This window comes from Galleria mellonella, unplaced genomic scaffold (assembly GCF_026898425.1).
Source record: "Galleria mellonella isolate WM207_F2 unplaced genomic scaffold, CSIRO_AGI_GalMel_v1 utg182, whole genome shotgun sequence".
Taxonomy (NCBI): domain Eukaryota; kingdom Metazoa; phylum Arthropoda; class Insecta; order Lepidoptera; family Pyralidae; genus Galleria; species Galleria mellonella.
In genome coordinates this window covers 2417675-2434690 of record NW_026442023.1, presented here as the reverse complement: position 1 = coordinate 2434690, position 17016 = coordinate 2417675, and the positions used below count along the sequence as shown (strand labels likewise).

Genomic DNA, 17016 nt, shown 5'->3' with positions numbered 1-17016 from the left:
CAGCTTGTTTGCCATTCTAAGTTGTATAAAAAAATGTATAGTACAGCTACGTATTACGTTTATATAGTTATGTATACGTAAATATAGCTTATATGGACGATATCAAAGTGGGTAATGATTCTTTTTTTCTATTATCAATCTCCAGAAGAGCGCAATATATAGATATCGGAGTGGTAATGATATTACTCATGTCAAGTTTATAGGAAGAGGGGATTTGTTGTCAAATAACTTTTATCATAATCAAATAGATTAGTGGATGCAGGTGGCTAAGGATCGTTCCTTATGGCAGTCTATAAGGAAGGCCTATGTTTATCAGTGGACAGGCAATGGCTAAGATGAATATATATATATATATATATATATATATATATATATTTCGCATATAAATTACTACGCATATTAACAAAAACAATATTATAAGAATATAAAGCACTACTAATGAAGTTGTTTATAGCAAAAGAACTTCATAAATTCTTTATTACAATGAGCTCGTTTTATTTTGTTGTAGAAGTCAGTAAAGTGAAGCATAAATAGAATAAAGTTTGCCAAGCCTATCCAGTAAGTGCTGCTATGTAGCGGACATGCCGAGATGAAAACTTGCACTATTAAATGTGCTATTACTAGTACAAATTGTATCTGAAAAAAAAATTAAGACTTTAATTTTTATACCATTATTTACATGCAAAATGGTCATGTAGAAACGGTCTGGTACATTAATTTTCCTTCGTATTTCTGAAAGCTAGTATATATTAGTATCCTAATTAGTATTTTGGTTTTCTAAAATATAAAATAAAAACACACCGATTGCACTAATGTCAAATATTTTTTCCACCAGATATATTTCTCGTATCCAGGTCCTAAAGACGTTATACCATAATGAGTGGATATAATTCCGTGGATGATACAATTTATACTAGCCATAAAAGCCCAGTGATCAGAAGGATCATATTTTAAACATAACCATGCGATAACCACCATAAATACATGGTGATACATATGAAGAAATGTAACATGGTCGTATTTTTTACGAATTATGAAGAATACAGTATCGAACAGGTCTAAGACTTTTGTGACCATATATTTCCAGTACAATGATGCAATTATCTGTAACAAAATATGTATAATAATAATAGAATAGAATAGAATAGAATAGAAATCATTTATTCAAATAAACTTACATTCAAGCACTTTTGAAAAGTCATTACATTTTTTTTAATTTACCGCTCGTTCGGAAAGCTGTCTCATCACAAGAAGAACGAGCAAGAAACTTGCGTGATGCTCTTTTAAATATTTTTATTATTACTTTACATTTTTAAGTTTAATTGTGTGAATACAAACCACCAATTAGCACTAATTCAATTAAATACTCAAAAAGAAAAAAATATTGAATACATAACCAACTGGTTAAACAATTAATAAGAGGAAATCAGTCATAGTGATTAGAGCAGACCAGTCCCTACAAGCAGCACCCGTTCACGAGTATGACGGATGAGCCAGCCATCACTGCGCTCGACCATATTTTAGGGAGCCCAATGACCCGGCCCACCACGCCGCCACAAGTCTGGACATTTTAGTGAGCATGACTACTCAAAATACTAGACCACGTCAAAGCTACTCACAATAATAATAATAATAAACTCTTTATTGTACACAAAAGAGATGTACACAAGGAGTATTTATACAGAATGTACATATACAAAAAGCGATCTTATCGCTAAATGTACTCTTACAGACAATTTGGTATAAATAGATAAGTACAGAGAGAAAGGTAGATAGCGCAAGTCAGACAAGTTTGCAAGTCACAAATTCAAAAGTAACCAAATAAAATGTATATTAATCGAAATATCATATATAAAAAATAAGACTTAATCACATACACTGTTGTGTTAATTTAGCTAATCTGTTATTTTAGGATATAACCTATCTGTATATCAAATTTTATTCAAATCCGTTTAGCCATTTAAACGTGATTGGGTGTCAAACAATTAAACATAAATTTTTAAAAATTTTCATATTTATATATTTTTTTTATCCAAAGCTCAAAATACATTATATAGGGTACTACATAATAGCATTTTGAAAATTATAAATTACAATTACTGTTATTTTCAGTCTGTACAATTCAATTTTTTCTTTTTGATTACATTCAGTCCACTTCGTAAGTTTATATAATAAATATATACAATTAATACATACATTATAATGTCAGTAGGAAGTAGAACAATAGTACTTATAGTCATCATTAACAATATTATAACAACCGCTAACTGTCCACTGCTAAACATAAGTCTCCCTCTAATGTGGGGATTTGCTAGTTGTCGCCACGCTTGGCGAACAGGTTGGTAATCGCAGTAAGGCTTTAGTGATGTTTCAAGAGGGACGTTGCTGTCTATCCCTTGACCATCAAGTTCCCTTAGTCGCCTCTTACGACACACGGGTGGCCCATCCTATGCCGGGCCACACGGCTAATACGTACCTATTTTTATTTATTTATTTGCATTAATGATCTCTATATATTGTTGGAAATTTATTTTTATGATTATCATCTGGTACTACGTGAGTCGGTTTCAATTTTTCATGATAAAAACAAATTCATCATCACATTTCTGTGATAAGAATCCCAATTATTTAGGGTCGACGTAATATGTTAAAAAAATAAATTATTGTGAGAAAAAAATAACCACAGTTGAAACATAACCAGTGTCATTGTACACATAAATAATCGTAGCAAAACAAAAAGTGAAATCACAAGCAGTAACTTAAAGGGTCGTCAACAATATCATTATTTAAACACGCCACTGGGAGGAACGGATGATTGGTGCCTGGGGGCAATTGCGCCCATTTCCCCTCTTGCTTCCTATTCTATACCTATCTGTTGTTTTGTTGAAATGATCGATTTTTATGTACAAAACACAGCTTTTGTTTTAGATGCTTAGAACTTATTTCCCAGAATTATTTTATTAACCGCCATTGTGACAGTTGACAATCATGAAAAGAGCTCTTCTTTTCTGCTCTTGGGGGTTTATGTCTTTATCGTATCCGTCTTTGGCAGTTTACTTGAATTTATGGATTTATTTACATTAGATTTTTTATATTAGTTAATTTTAAACTTTCGCGTTGTTTACACATATTTTAAATACACAATCGGGATTTAACGTGATGTAAAAGCTTTTTGCAGCTCGAAGTTGCCAGACCAAGACGTCGCTCGCTTCAGTCCTGACGTGACCACAACGTGGTGCGATACACGTCGAAACGTCGGCAATAAAGAAGCATGTATGTAGGTATTATTTACCTGTAAAAGCTTTTACATCGCGTAAAGTCCCGATTGGATAATTAAAATATTGTACGTATTATTTTAATGTTTTGGATATTACAGATTCTAAATGTTTCTGTAACTTTATTTACATGATTGTATTACAAAATAGATTATCTCCTGCTCCATGCTCAATTATAAGTATATGTATGTTAAATTTTATGATAATTGGTTAAGCCAAAAGGCAAAAAAAGTACTCACTTTCAATTTTATAATATTAGTGAGCATTACTTTAAATTTAATATTTTTCTAAAGTTGTTGAAACAACAGTTTGTATTTTGATGGATTCCTAATTTAGAGAGGGAAAGTAGAGACTAGATAAAATTTTAAAGTTTATAGTATATACCTACCTATGTTTAGGTTTATGTTATATTATCCTGTTTATTGGTACTTCGTTCATGACACAATTTATATGGACTTATATCGAATAAACTCTGTCGTGAAGAGTTATCAAAATCGGCTATTATCGTTATAACACACAGAAAATATGAAGACTCATTGAGTAGCTCTTCTTTTTTGATATCGCTTATTTAGCGACAGTAAATATCATGCTTAAACAACACACGAGTACCTGTATCTGTCTGTACATATACCTACATCTTTTGATTATCCAATTTCTTGGCACATCTTATCTAGATTTATACTTGACATGTGTACAACTCAAGTAATATTAAAATATATGATTACGAAAGGTCAATTTCATTTGTACGTAACTAATTTGTATGGATATGCATTTGTAGTACTTACGTATAATTTTAGGTTATTATGTTCACATTTGCTTGGAAACAATCCATTCTCAAGAATATATAAGAGAAACTGTAATGAAATTATGTGATAATTTTAATATTTTATTTATTGCTATTCATTAAATGGACTATTAGATTGAAATAAAAAGTATAAATTATCTTGGCGTAATTATTGATACATGATTCAAACCGATAAATAATTATAATTCAATATATGAACTCTTTTAATAAACCAATAAAATAAAAATAAGCTTAGTATAAAAAATCAGCTGATTTGAGAACCTCTTATTAGCTAAAACATCTCTTAAATATATGTATTTTAGATAATTATAGCATACACATGTATGCGTGTATATATATGTATATGATTATAGCCGTCAGCTTCGTGAGTTGATACGTCTAGGTCGCTAAATAACAACCCTTAAAGCAAGTGTCAGGCTTCCGAGGAGTTTGTAAACTCAGCGTGCCATTAACTAACTATCTAATAACGCATTTGGAATTTATATGTTAAGAGACTATATTTTCACAACGAGACTATACACGATTCGTTTTGACTATGATTGTACAAGTAGATATACCTAATTTAAAACGATAATTCCATCTATTCGTTTCGAATAGCTTGTTTTGAGCTACGCATGAAGATCGTAGAAAGAGGATATCGTAAGTCGTTAATCTATGGTGTAAACTAAAAAGTTATTGACTGATTCTCATTCTAATTTATATTAACTTTAGTATTATGTCAATAAAAATGAAATAGTAAAATTTCTTAGTGAATAGTAATAGACAATATCAATATTGTCGTCTTTGTTGTTAGTATGAAATATTTTCCTTTTCTACTAACTAATTCTTACCAGCCGTTACACCTGGCATCACTTTTTTACACTTTTTTTTTTCAAAGTTAATTTAAAAAAAATATTTTAAAGTGAATTTACAGGGTACAGAGGAATCAAGGTACTAGAGTTCTCAGGAATGGCAACGCATGAGGGGTATCATAGATGAAACGGTATACATTGTTATTTCCATGGTATTGCTTATGTCCCTTTCCATTGGGTGGGTCGTCATCTTGTCATTCTAAGTTGTATAAAAAAAAGTTAGATGGAATACCATCCAACATTCTGTGATTTTTGTAAATACTCTATGCTATAGCACATTTCTTTAATATTTAATTTTGTATCAGGTAGAAAGCACAGAGTATCTCGCGAGTAAGTAACTTTCATAATACGTCTAATGTACGAGTACGTAGAGTACGGGAGACTCTTGAGTTACAACTTGTTTTAGCTTAGTAACTTAACTTTTTATATATGTATAGCTACTTCTTAAATTGAAATTAAGGACGTCGTAATTACCTTATAGCCTAAAGTACTTGAATTAATAACTTTGAACGAATTATAAAATATGAGAATTCCTTTTGTTTGGAATGCGCTCCTTCCTTCCGTTATTATTGGGCCAATCTTCAAAACACAAATAGGATAAGTTATCAAAATGAACGCCATTTCGCTAGGATTTATCAGAGGCCACCAATCCACGAATGTGACTGAAATAAAAATACTTATTTGTATAATGTATTGACATTCAAATATTGATATAATCTATGAAGTTGGCTAAATACATAATTTTTTTGCGAAATATTTTTTTACCTTAGAATGGTAAACAAGTTGGCAGTCCACCATATGGAAAGCAATGAATAGATAGATAAACACTTAATTTTAGTCATCTATAACACTTGTAAATTAACAACTAAATTAACAAAATTATTTAAAATAAATAAATGAGTTAATAACAAGTAGAAATTAAGTTAAACTTGGGATCGGTGTGCAATAGTTTGCATCGGAAAGTTGCACTAATATGCATCTATCAAAACAGTATGAAACCATTATGCCCTAAGTATTGCAATTCGAGAGTGTGAAACATTTCAATTCCAATATCGACACCTATTGGAATTTAATTCAAGCATTTCACCTAGGAATATAAAATTTTACTTCACATATGTAAAACATGTACCCACTATACTATTCAAATATAAAATAAGAGGCTTATTCAGTGTAAGCATATACTTTTATTAACGCCGAATATCAGTCTTAGCTCTGGGGAATATACATACCATATACATAAGAGGAAAGAATCAGAAGCGACATGGCTGTACGTGTAGTTTCCTTTGACAGTAAATATATTAATGTCATAGAGCGAGTTAAACAAACATTTTAATGTACGTTTTTATAGTGTAGTTTTTGTTAATATTTTGAAATAACAGAAAATAGCATTTTCGCTTTTGCTAATATATTTTGTACCTGTTTATGAGCTCAAAAAGAATTTGGAACAAGATATAAATTGTCTAATTAAGTGGATGCGGATATTGTTTTTAATGGGTGAAAATGGAACCCTTGCGCTACCGGTATGTGGCGAGGCACTAGTGAGAGACGATAGGTGATGATGAAAGCAGGCCAGTTGGTCTATCGTGACAAATTTAACAAGAATTAACTACAATGGTTTCCAGGGGTAATCAGGTGGGGGTTGACCTTGACCTCGACCTTGTAGGGTATATTGATAGCATTGGAGATTTTAAGTCTTCATTATTAACAATCTCTTTCTCCCAGCGTGCGAATGTTCTGGGTGGTGCTCTTAAGTAATATAGTTTAATAATACAATACTTTAATTTCATAATCAGAAGAGCTCTTATATACTGGGCACGTACTGTCGAGGAAGGGATATTCAAATAATGTAAAGAAAAAATAATTATTACCTAATTTGAATATACATATTTATTTTATAAATTTATTCAAATTGTTTAGAATTATTCATATTAGGTATACAAATTTATATAAAAAGGGCCGGGCAGGGCATTTTACACTTCCATTTAGAGTAAAAGCACCAAATTGTAAATTAACAAATTGATTCAACATAATTCAGCGAAACAAACCGTGTTTCGTCGAATTGCCGAGGACATAACAAACTCTTTATTGCGCATAAAATCGATGTATTCATAAATACAGAATGTGCAATTACAACAGACGGCTTTATTGTTAAAAGCAATTTTTACAGACAATCTAGGGCATCGCATATTAAATAAAAAAATATTTAGTCCAATGAAGAAGCTTCTACTTTTTTTAAGTCAACCGAAAAACAGATAAAGGGAAAGATCGAGACAAAAAATTCTATCCGCTTACGGAACCCTACGACTTGACAAATTGCACCAAGTATTACAGTTATGATGGGCCAGACAGTTGACAAATGAAACCAAATAAAAGGTGAATATTCAAATGCTTTTGGGAAAATGAGAGACATTTCTCTATGTTGTTGTTGGTATCTAATTTTTTAGGATCCTCTCACTTTTAATTTTCCTAGAAATGACAAGACGAAGACTACCAGATAAGGTAAGATATTGAAAAGAAAATATTCTTACGTTGTCCTTTTGGAATATATAAACTCATATGAAAACACAGTCATTGTGAATTATTAAATAAATTTAAATCACGAGTAATATCACATGTTACAAATACAATGTAGTGTTGATATTGGAAAACTGAAAATAATAACATAATATTATTGACAGTAAGTTAGGTGAAATAATACAAGGACACTTTGGCACAACGTCAGATGTTACTGGTATGTGGACTTCTTAATTAATGGGTTTTGTGAAAAATGCCGCGTGTGCTCTTTAGTTTCCTTTATTTCTCATAATAACATTAAACTATACTAATACCAAAATTCTTACCGTTTCTTTCTAATATTTCGTCTCGTTTTCTGTTTGTTAATGGCACAATGGGTAGTACTAGTCCTTTGCCAAAATTAAATAATATATACATATATATACACACATATACAAGCACAAATATGTATATGAAAATGATTGGCTGACCAAGCTGCCAGTAGCAACCTCTCTTAATCATTATTTTGAGATATCGATTACCCTCCTTGGGGAAAGTTCTTTGGTTTCAGTTTGATGTACTCAATATGATTGACCCTGTATACAGCCGTGATTAAACTGCCATAGACAATACGACTTGGGTTTGATGTTTAGGGTCTTAATTATTTGATACGTCGAGACTTCAAGAGGTAAGTTAGTTGGTTTCATTGTAAGGGATTGGCCCAGCCTATCGTGTGTTGAAACCTGTCGTTTGTTGTTGGTTTTATACTTCCCATCCAAATTGTTCTGAACTATTGGAAAGATGAATTTTATATAATATACTAGGAATACGACCCGGCTTTGAACGGATAGTACTTTTCTTTTTATTACGACACAGTGGGCAAACAAGTATGCGGCTTACTTGACGGTAGCTGACTATCGCCGCACATGAGCATCCACAACACCAGAGGCTTTATAGGTGTTCTGCCAGCCTATTAAAAAGGAATATGTTCTTTTCTTAAAGTCATATATGTGTATATGTAGGTGTATATCTAAATTATGGTGTCAATTCTGAGCTATAATTTATTAGTTAATTTATAAAAAAAAAATTTAATTATATATTTATTTTTACTCAAAATATACTACGTTACAGACCACCGAGAACAAAATTATAATGCAATTCTGATTCTAATGTAGTTCTATAATTATAGTTTATTCTGCTCTTTGGAATAATATACGTTATTACATTGTAATGTGAAAACAGAAATCATAGTTTTAGAGAGAGAAATGGCGCTTCAGAATCGACCCCAATGTGTCTAATCTAGGCACTAGAATAATGATACTTTGTCTGGTCTCTCTTGGGAATATGAAAATGAGGTACAATACGTCTGTGTGTGCATATATCCATAAAATAGGGTTGTTGCTTAGTATAATGATATAATTAGGTTACGAAGTGAGTTGCGCGCTAGAAAATGAGGCAATAAAGGGAAATCGTAAGATGTAATGACGCGTCCACATTTTAATACAGCTCAGAGGAAAGAGTTATGTTTATTAGGTTAGCACTGTTAACACTAAGTAGTAAATGGAAGGGGAATGGAAATTGAGATGTACTTTATGGTTTGACCTCACAATTAACTAATACTGGTTTTTGCTCGTGACTTTGTTCGCGTTATTTCGATAAATTAATTGATCGGGATTAAAAATAGCCTTAGTCCACTTGAAATGTAGACAAAAAACAAATAGATATTCGATTTTTAGAATGAAGATAGCACTTTCATTCCAAATATGGTAAATATCAAATTTTATGACTAGTGGACTATATTAAGAGGTAAGAAATAAATTTATTTTCAACTTTTACAAATTTTAAACTTATAATATTATTGTAATATTGTAGTTGGAAATTGAAATATACGATAACAATATAATTTACTTGGATTTATGACTTACACATATAATACACATTTAAATTTAGAATAATGTTATATTTGCATGGGTATCATAGGTGACACAGTATCCTCTGTTATATCCATGCTACTGTTCATATCTATAGACGACGGTTACTACTTTCCAACAAGTGTGCCGTCAGCTTGTTTGTTATTCTAACTTGCATAAACAAAAACATACGAGTAGTTATAATATAATGCAAGTAGAGGATTTTCCCGGCGCAACGGTATTCATTTTAGCGCTCCTTTATCCTTTCAGTCCTTCAGCTAAGTCACGAAAACTTCATTTTTCATTCTCCTAGCTCGTTCTTTTTATTGCTTTTGTGTAAAAAATAAGTGCACGCCAAGATAAGTAAGTGATTTATTTAGTGTTAGGAGATGAACGTGAGTATTAGTAATCTATTACTAAAATACTCTTCACGATAACAATGTTTATTTCTGGATATTGTTTGATTTATAGGGCTTAGTGAAAATATGAACATCGGCTGCGATGAAATATGTTTTTGCGTGTAACATTACATGTTATAAAATCGATTCTTAATCGGTGACATAATCGTGTAACATAGGCGTGAAAACCTCGTCTTTTCGATGTCACTCGAAAAGAGCAATGCAGAAGTTTTATTGGCTGTTTTCAAATTTAAAGTTTATTGCGTGTGTATAAGTTCATCTGTTGTTTATCTTCATTGAAATAATTTTTGTGTGCAATAAAGTATAAATAAAAAAATAATATTTTTGGGAATTTAAAATTGGAATTGATATATTTTTTTTAACATCGATAGTATTTACACATGTATTGGTCATATATTAATATTGTCATGACTTTTAGCTTTTCTTTTGCAGAGTAAAATTTTTTTAAATAAACAGAAAAGTTGTTGTAACGAGATTAGATTTCTTGATAATTCAAGACGTGATGCCAGTATCGAGGAGTTCTTAATGAAATTGAAAAATATGGCGGTGCTCACAGAGTATTATGTTTATTATCTGCACGGTATGGGCATTGCAAAATATATTTTCATTATATTTCGCAACGTACCAGCTAAATTAAGTATTTGTTTAGTAAGTATACATCGACTAACAAAATATATTTACAACAAGATAAGAAATGTAGAAAATATTCCAAAATTAATTTACGTCTCATAACATAACATTTGCCGTGTGGTCCCAGTATAGAATAGGCCATCCCTTCTTTTCCTGTGGGTGTCGTAATAGCCGACTAAGTGTGGGCGAAAGATGGGTAGCAGTGTCCCTCTTACCACAATGTCTCTAAAGCCTGATTGCGGTTGCCATTCCATCTGCCAAACGTGGCAACTACTGACAAATCCCTCAAGGGGGAGGTTTATGTTCAACAGTAGACAGTTAAAGGCTGATATGATAATGATGTTGATGAACTTAACATTTACATTTCATTCACAGTTCTCATTACAACAATAGTAGGTAATCATTATTTTTTATATTTTATTTATTTATATATTATTATATAATATTTTATACCTTTATACTCGTATTTACGTATGTATATTATAATTATCATTTTATGTTATTTATGTGTTATTTATTTTGTACAGGTATACATTATTAGTTGTTGTTTTCTTTACCTATCCTATTTATAATAAAAGGTGTGTTGTGTATATATTTCGACAACTTACTACAAAAGCTTGTCTCATATCTGTTTATTAAAGACTGTGTTTTTAAAAATAAAGGAAGCTCAAAGTAATAAATGTAAACCTAACAATATATAGATTTTGGCACATCAAATTATAAATAAATATTATTATATTGACAAAACATATTTACTGATTTAAATAGTTTTATCAAGTATTGCTTAAATAAACTTTTTAATTTTTTTTATAGTTCTTTTTTTATATATTTTTTTATACAACTTAGAATGGCAAACAAACTGACGGCCCACCTGATGGAAAGTGGTAACCGTCGCCTATAGACATGAGCAGTATCATGGACATAATAGAGTATACTGTTTCGCCCATGATACCCCCATGCATTGCCATTCCTGAGGACTTAGGTATTATTCCTCTGTATCCAGTAAATTCACGCTATATCCCACCCTTCAAACCGAAACACAACTATGAAAACACAACTACTTCACGGTTGAAACACGAATGGGACAGAGGTACCCAAGCAATCGACTTTTGTACAAAGTCTCCCTCTGGTTTATTATATCACGAAGGTAGCAAACAAGCATACAGCCCGTCTGACGGTAAGTAGTTACTGTAACCTGTGTCGCCTGCGACACTAGGGGTGTCACGTGCGCGTTGCCGATCCTAAAGAAACCTTATAGTAAGACAGTTTTAATTAAGTTTTAATTAGTCACAACTATTGTATATTTTTTATATGATGGTTCTATATATGTAAACATAGACCACCAGATTTATCAGAGGGAAACTTTGTATAGAAGTCGTTTGCTTGGGCACCCCTGTCCCATTAGTGTTTCTACCGTTAAGCAGTTGTGTTTGCATGATTGTGTACAGAGAAATAACACCTGAGTTCTCAGGAATGGCAACGTATGGGAGTATCATGGGCGAAACAGTATTATCTGTTATGTCCATGGTACTGCTCATGTCTGTAGGCTACGGTTACCACTTTCGATCAGATAGGTCGTCAGCTTGTCTGCCATTTTAAGTTGCATAAAAAATAAAAGATTTTTACATTAAAATATATACAATTTGAAATACTTAAAAATGACTATATATATTATATAAATTATGAGTATGTTTTGTCAAGTAACAGGTTTCATGAAAATCCTATATTTCCCTTGAGACGTAAGTCGACGAAGGGCACGTTATTAAGGTATCCTAAAACTTATTAGTGGCATTATGGCAAGACAGGTAATCCTATAGCCTCAAAACTAAATTAGGGCTTGTAGATTAACGGCGACCGTTAAAATTATGATTTATTTAAAATATTCACTGAAAATACATATAAGACTTGAAAATGGTGTAGTTTACGATTTATTCAAGTTTTCTTTATAAAAAAAATATTTTATTATTATTATTTTTTGTTTTAAATAAATTTTTTTATTATTATATATATTATCATACAGGATTTTTGTTTAGGTGGTAAAGTTTTATATTAAATATATTTGTGCCTAATTAGATTTATTTCATAACAATTTCTTTTTTTCCGAGCGGTATTGTTTGTTTACTATATATCTGCATTATATTTATTTGTGCCGTGTGATCTCGGCATAATATAGGCCACCACTTACTTTCTAAACTATTGAATTTAGAATAATAATAATTGAATTTAGAAGTAAATTTATTTATTTAACACTTTATTGCACCAAAATAAGTGGATTTGTTGAACAATTTTCAATACGTATAGTGTTTATTAATAAATGGATCCTAAAAACTATGTCAGGTAGTTAAATAGGTAAAATTGTAAATAAATACAAAGCAAGTTATATCACCGAGTCTATTTTCTCGGTACAGATATCATAATAACCGTGAGACCTAACATCTGACCACGAGTAGTTCGGATTCTGTTTTCCTCCATTCGATATGAATTTCTCTGGATTCTTAATTGATTATTGGTTTTCTTCGTACGATGCCCATTATAATAGACAATGATAAGATCGGATACAGAGCGGAACGGACGAAATGAGATCGATCAGCGAAGTAGAATGCGTGTTTGTCGATTTGTTACTGTATGTAGTAATTGGATAGGTCATTTGCGATAACAGTTTTCAAATAGTAATTTATTTTCCGAAATAAAAATAAGATAACAATATTATGTATGTTAATCCAGATGGAGATCTATATGTGTGGGTAATATAGTTCAAATTTGTTTAGCAGTAATAAACATTCAAATGTCTTTATAAACTTACTAATTTACCATTCCGGCTTTGCACGGATCTAATAAACTAGTTATATTAAAGTTTCATTAGGATGTATTTATTTCAACCGTTAATTGCCCACTGTTGGACATAGATATTCTTTATTGTTTCCTCCAAAAGATTACAATAGTAAACTTCAGTAATATACTAAAATAATAAACATAAGCCTTCCCCATAAGGGGAGTTTTGTTAGTAGTTGCTATGCTTGACAGGCGGGTTGGCAACCGCAGTTAGACATGTTTTAGATATTATGTAGACGTTTTAGACAGAGATATTTTAAGAGGGACGGTGCTGTCCTACTAAGTTCTTTTAGTCGCTTCTTACTACACCCACAGGAAAAGAAGGGGTGGCCTATATATATACGACACTCGTATCAAAATCTGTTAAGTGGTTTAAAAGAAATAGAGGGTAAAATAAACAGACGCGTACAGCGACTTTGTATTTTACTATAAAGATAAGGACTAGTGTCCGACCGAAACAGGTTTTACAGCCGAAACCAAAACCGAACATGCGGCCTTGGTCTCAGTTTCGGCTGAAACCGAAACTTACTGAAACATATTTAAAATTTCTCTTCTATACTGATAACTAGTGTATTTTTTACACAAACACACAGTTAAAGGGTTATAATAAACACTAATTAAAGTATGTAACAAATATGTCATATATAATTATATGTAAAAACATGTTAAAATTATGACTTACCCTTACAAGTAAACTTAAAAAAAAACTTTCAGTTAGACACACACACAACACAATCACAACACACGGTTAATTTTTGGCCGAAACCGAAACTAAGGCCGAAAGTAGAATTTCTGGCCGAAACCGAAACCGAGAGTTCGGTTGGCCTTAGTAGCCAACCGAACATGGACATGATAGTAGGAAGAAGACAAAAGAATGTAAATATTAAAAATAAAAAATAAAAAATCTTTTTATTTTATTTTATTTTATTTTATTTCAATAGGTACACATTACAGAGAATTAACATAGTTACATTAATTTATAAACTACAATTATGTTTTGTTCAAGCTAATCCTCCAAAAATTTGCGTACACGGCATGATCAAAACATAAACACACAGCTAAAGTCTGTAAACACAATATAATTTAAACAACAAAAAATGGATAATCATATATATATATATATATATATATATATATATATATATATATATATATATATATATATATATATACACACATACAAACACAGACACACACACACACACACACAAACACGCACGCGCGCGCGCACACACATACAGAAACACACATACCACGGTGTACATATTACGTTCATATATATGTAACAACAAAAGAAACTATCTACTAATTACAGAGGAAAATAATACGTAAACGTCGTGACGAAAATTACTGAACTTCTGACCAAATATATCAAGCTTTTCACCATCCTGATGAGCACCACCACGCTGAACATTATTATAAGACCGGCACATTCTTAAAATGGAATTGTTAAATGAAACATTATTCCTAGTGTTTGGCACATCAAAAACACGGGAGTTACGACATTTATTGTTAGTATTAAAGTATAGTAAATTAAGTAGCGAGGGACAGTCAACCATAGAATTAACAATTTTATACAAGTAAATTAATTCAGCCGATTGTCTTCTAGATAATAAATTATCTAATTTAAAGTATTTCATTCGCGAAGCATAGGATTGAAGTTTCCTGACTAAGCCATATCGTCTACAAGTAGTTGCAAGGCACTTTTTCTGTATTCTTTCAATATTTTCTTCATGAATAGCATAATATGGGGACCATATTATAGTACCATACTCAGCAATGAATCATCTTTTAATTAAGATAGTTCTGTAGAGAGTAGAAATACAAAAATACTCATTCAAATGTGTAGGTATTTGTTAGTGCTGAAGTGGCCTTATTTTATACGTAAATTGTTGGTCGGCACCTGTTAATAATTTAATGTAAATTATGAGAAAAAGTTTTTGTTTTTCATTCGTAACACCCATTAGAGGTTTTATTAAAAAAGTTTTTCATTTTTTTTATTGTTCGACCGAGTTGCAGTACTCTATGGCGGTTTGTTTATTTCGTGTGCGGCGCTTTTGTTATTGAACTTCGATTATTGAATGAGGTCAGTAGAGTTATGGCAGTTGGCAATTTTAAAATAAACTGCGTATAATTTAAGATTTTGTTTTGCAAAACAAATACTGTTAGACCTTCAACGAGAATATCTGGCAGTTTTTATATTCATATATACCTTATTTAAAGTAGAATAATATTATTTGGGGGAGAGGGGATAGGTAGTAATGGGAATTAGCAATCTCATTGCTAGCAATATACCCTTATAGGTCGACCTCCACGCGGTTCCCCCTGGAAACTATTGTGATTGATTTATTGTTAGTCACGATAGGCCAAGTGACCTGCTTTCATTATCACCTATCACTCCTCACTGGTGCGTTGCTAGTGTATACCTTTAGCGCAGGCGGGGTAACCATTCCATTATCATCCATTAAAAAAAACACTACTGTATTTAGTTAATTTTAAACTTTCGCGTTGTTTACACGTATTTTAAATACATAGTGGGGACTTAAAGCTTAGACTTAATGTAAAAATCTTTACAGGTAACTAATAACTACATACCTGCTTTTTTATTGCTGACGTTTCGAATTCGAAATTTTCGTTTAGTAATTGTAACAAATATTGTGTAAGTGCTCCTCGAAATATATCTGCTAGTACTATTTTTATAAGAGTGAATACATTATATGGAGTGCTTGTGCTATAATGATATTTCGATGTCAAATGCAGACGGATATTTATCTCTCTTCACAACGGTGAGTGGAGAACTTTTTACGTGACGCAGGAAAATGCTGTCCGTGTTAGAGAAAACATGTTTATGGCACAGAATAGCATATTATTGTGAAATTGGCGCTACTGTTTTAGGTGGACTAAGAGTTAATATTTCAAGACGGTCTGTATTATGTATTCGATGTTAATTACAGGTTGACATATTTATTTTAAATGTAAAGGAAAATTTCAGGTTTACACACATTTATAACGTACTAGTAACCCGTCCCAGCATCGCACGGGTTCTTTACAGAAAATATAAAATAGCCTATGTTACTCCTAGGAGATGTAGCTTTTGGTAAAATTGGTTAAGTAGTATTTGAATTAAATAGTAACAAAAAAAAAACTTTTAATTTTCCTTGTTATACATGATATTAATTTACATTGATACACAACTTAACTTTCGGATTTTTTAATAAGTTATGTTCTTATAAAGATCTAAGCATATATAGGGACAGACAGCGGGAAAGCGACTTTATTTTATACTAGGTAGTGATTTAACTTTATTACTACTTGTGAGGATAGATGGATATTTGTTACTGTTTTATGCAAAAAACATTCAACAGATTTGAATGAAGTTTTGTACACGAATAGGTTATATCCTAACGTAATATATAAAATATAGATTAAAGCTTATTTTAAGCTGCTAAACACAGATACGAGAGTATTAGAAAATATTTTTTTCATTATTTGAAGTTTATTGTTCTGCTATAATAGGATTAAATAATATTTTTATAATAATAATAATAATAGGGTATATCTTCATCATATCAGCCGTTAACTGACCACTGCTGAACATAGGCATCTCCCATAGACAACCATAAGGAACAGTCCCAGGCCACCTACATAGTAATATATAAAACTGTATAATTGTCGGTAACTCTACATATTAAAATGTAAAGATTATTCCTCTTATATTTTTTAATAACGAGAACTGTTATATTTTATTTTAATATTTCAACGAAATATATAATAATTAAAATGTGTATGTACGTGGTAACT

The 17016-nt window shown here is 31.3% G+C and overlaps 1 protein-coding gene across 1 annotated transcript; it reads right to left on the bottom strand.

Moving 5' to 3' along the window:
* Window positions 1–435: 435 nt before the first annotated feature.
* On the bottom strand, window positions 436–7490 carry LOC113513008 (elongation of very long chain fatty acids protein AAEL008004-like). The gene is made up of 5 exons (XM_052893619.1): window positions 7460–7490; window positions 5406–5593; window positions 4061–4129; window positions 802–1104; window positions 436–636 (listed from the first exon to the last, which is right to left on the bottom strand). Exons 1-5 carry the CDS (start codon window positions 7485–7487, stop codon window positions 436–438), a joined length of 789 nt encoding a protein of 262 aa, XP_052749579.1. The 5' UTR covers window positions 7488–7490.
* Window positions 7491–17016: the final 9526 nt, after the last annotated feature.

Excerpts from the sequence above, each read along its gene's own strand:
- LOC113513008 (XM_052893619.1), bottom strand. The coding sequence starts at position 7,487 with ATGAGTTTATATATTCCAAAAGGACAAC. Across the intron at positions 5,594-7,459 it reads ATATATTCCAAAAGGACAAC|TCACATTCGTGGATTGGTGG; the intron begins GTAAGAATATTT and ends TTTTTATTTCAG. Across the intron at positions 4,130-5,405 it reads CAAGTACTTTAGGCTATAAG|TTTCTCTTATATATTCTTGA; the intron begins GTAATTACGACG and ends ATTTCATTACAG.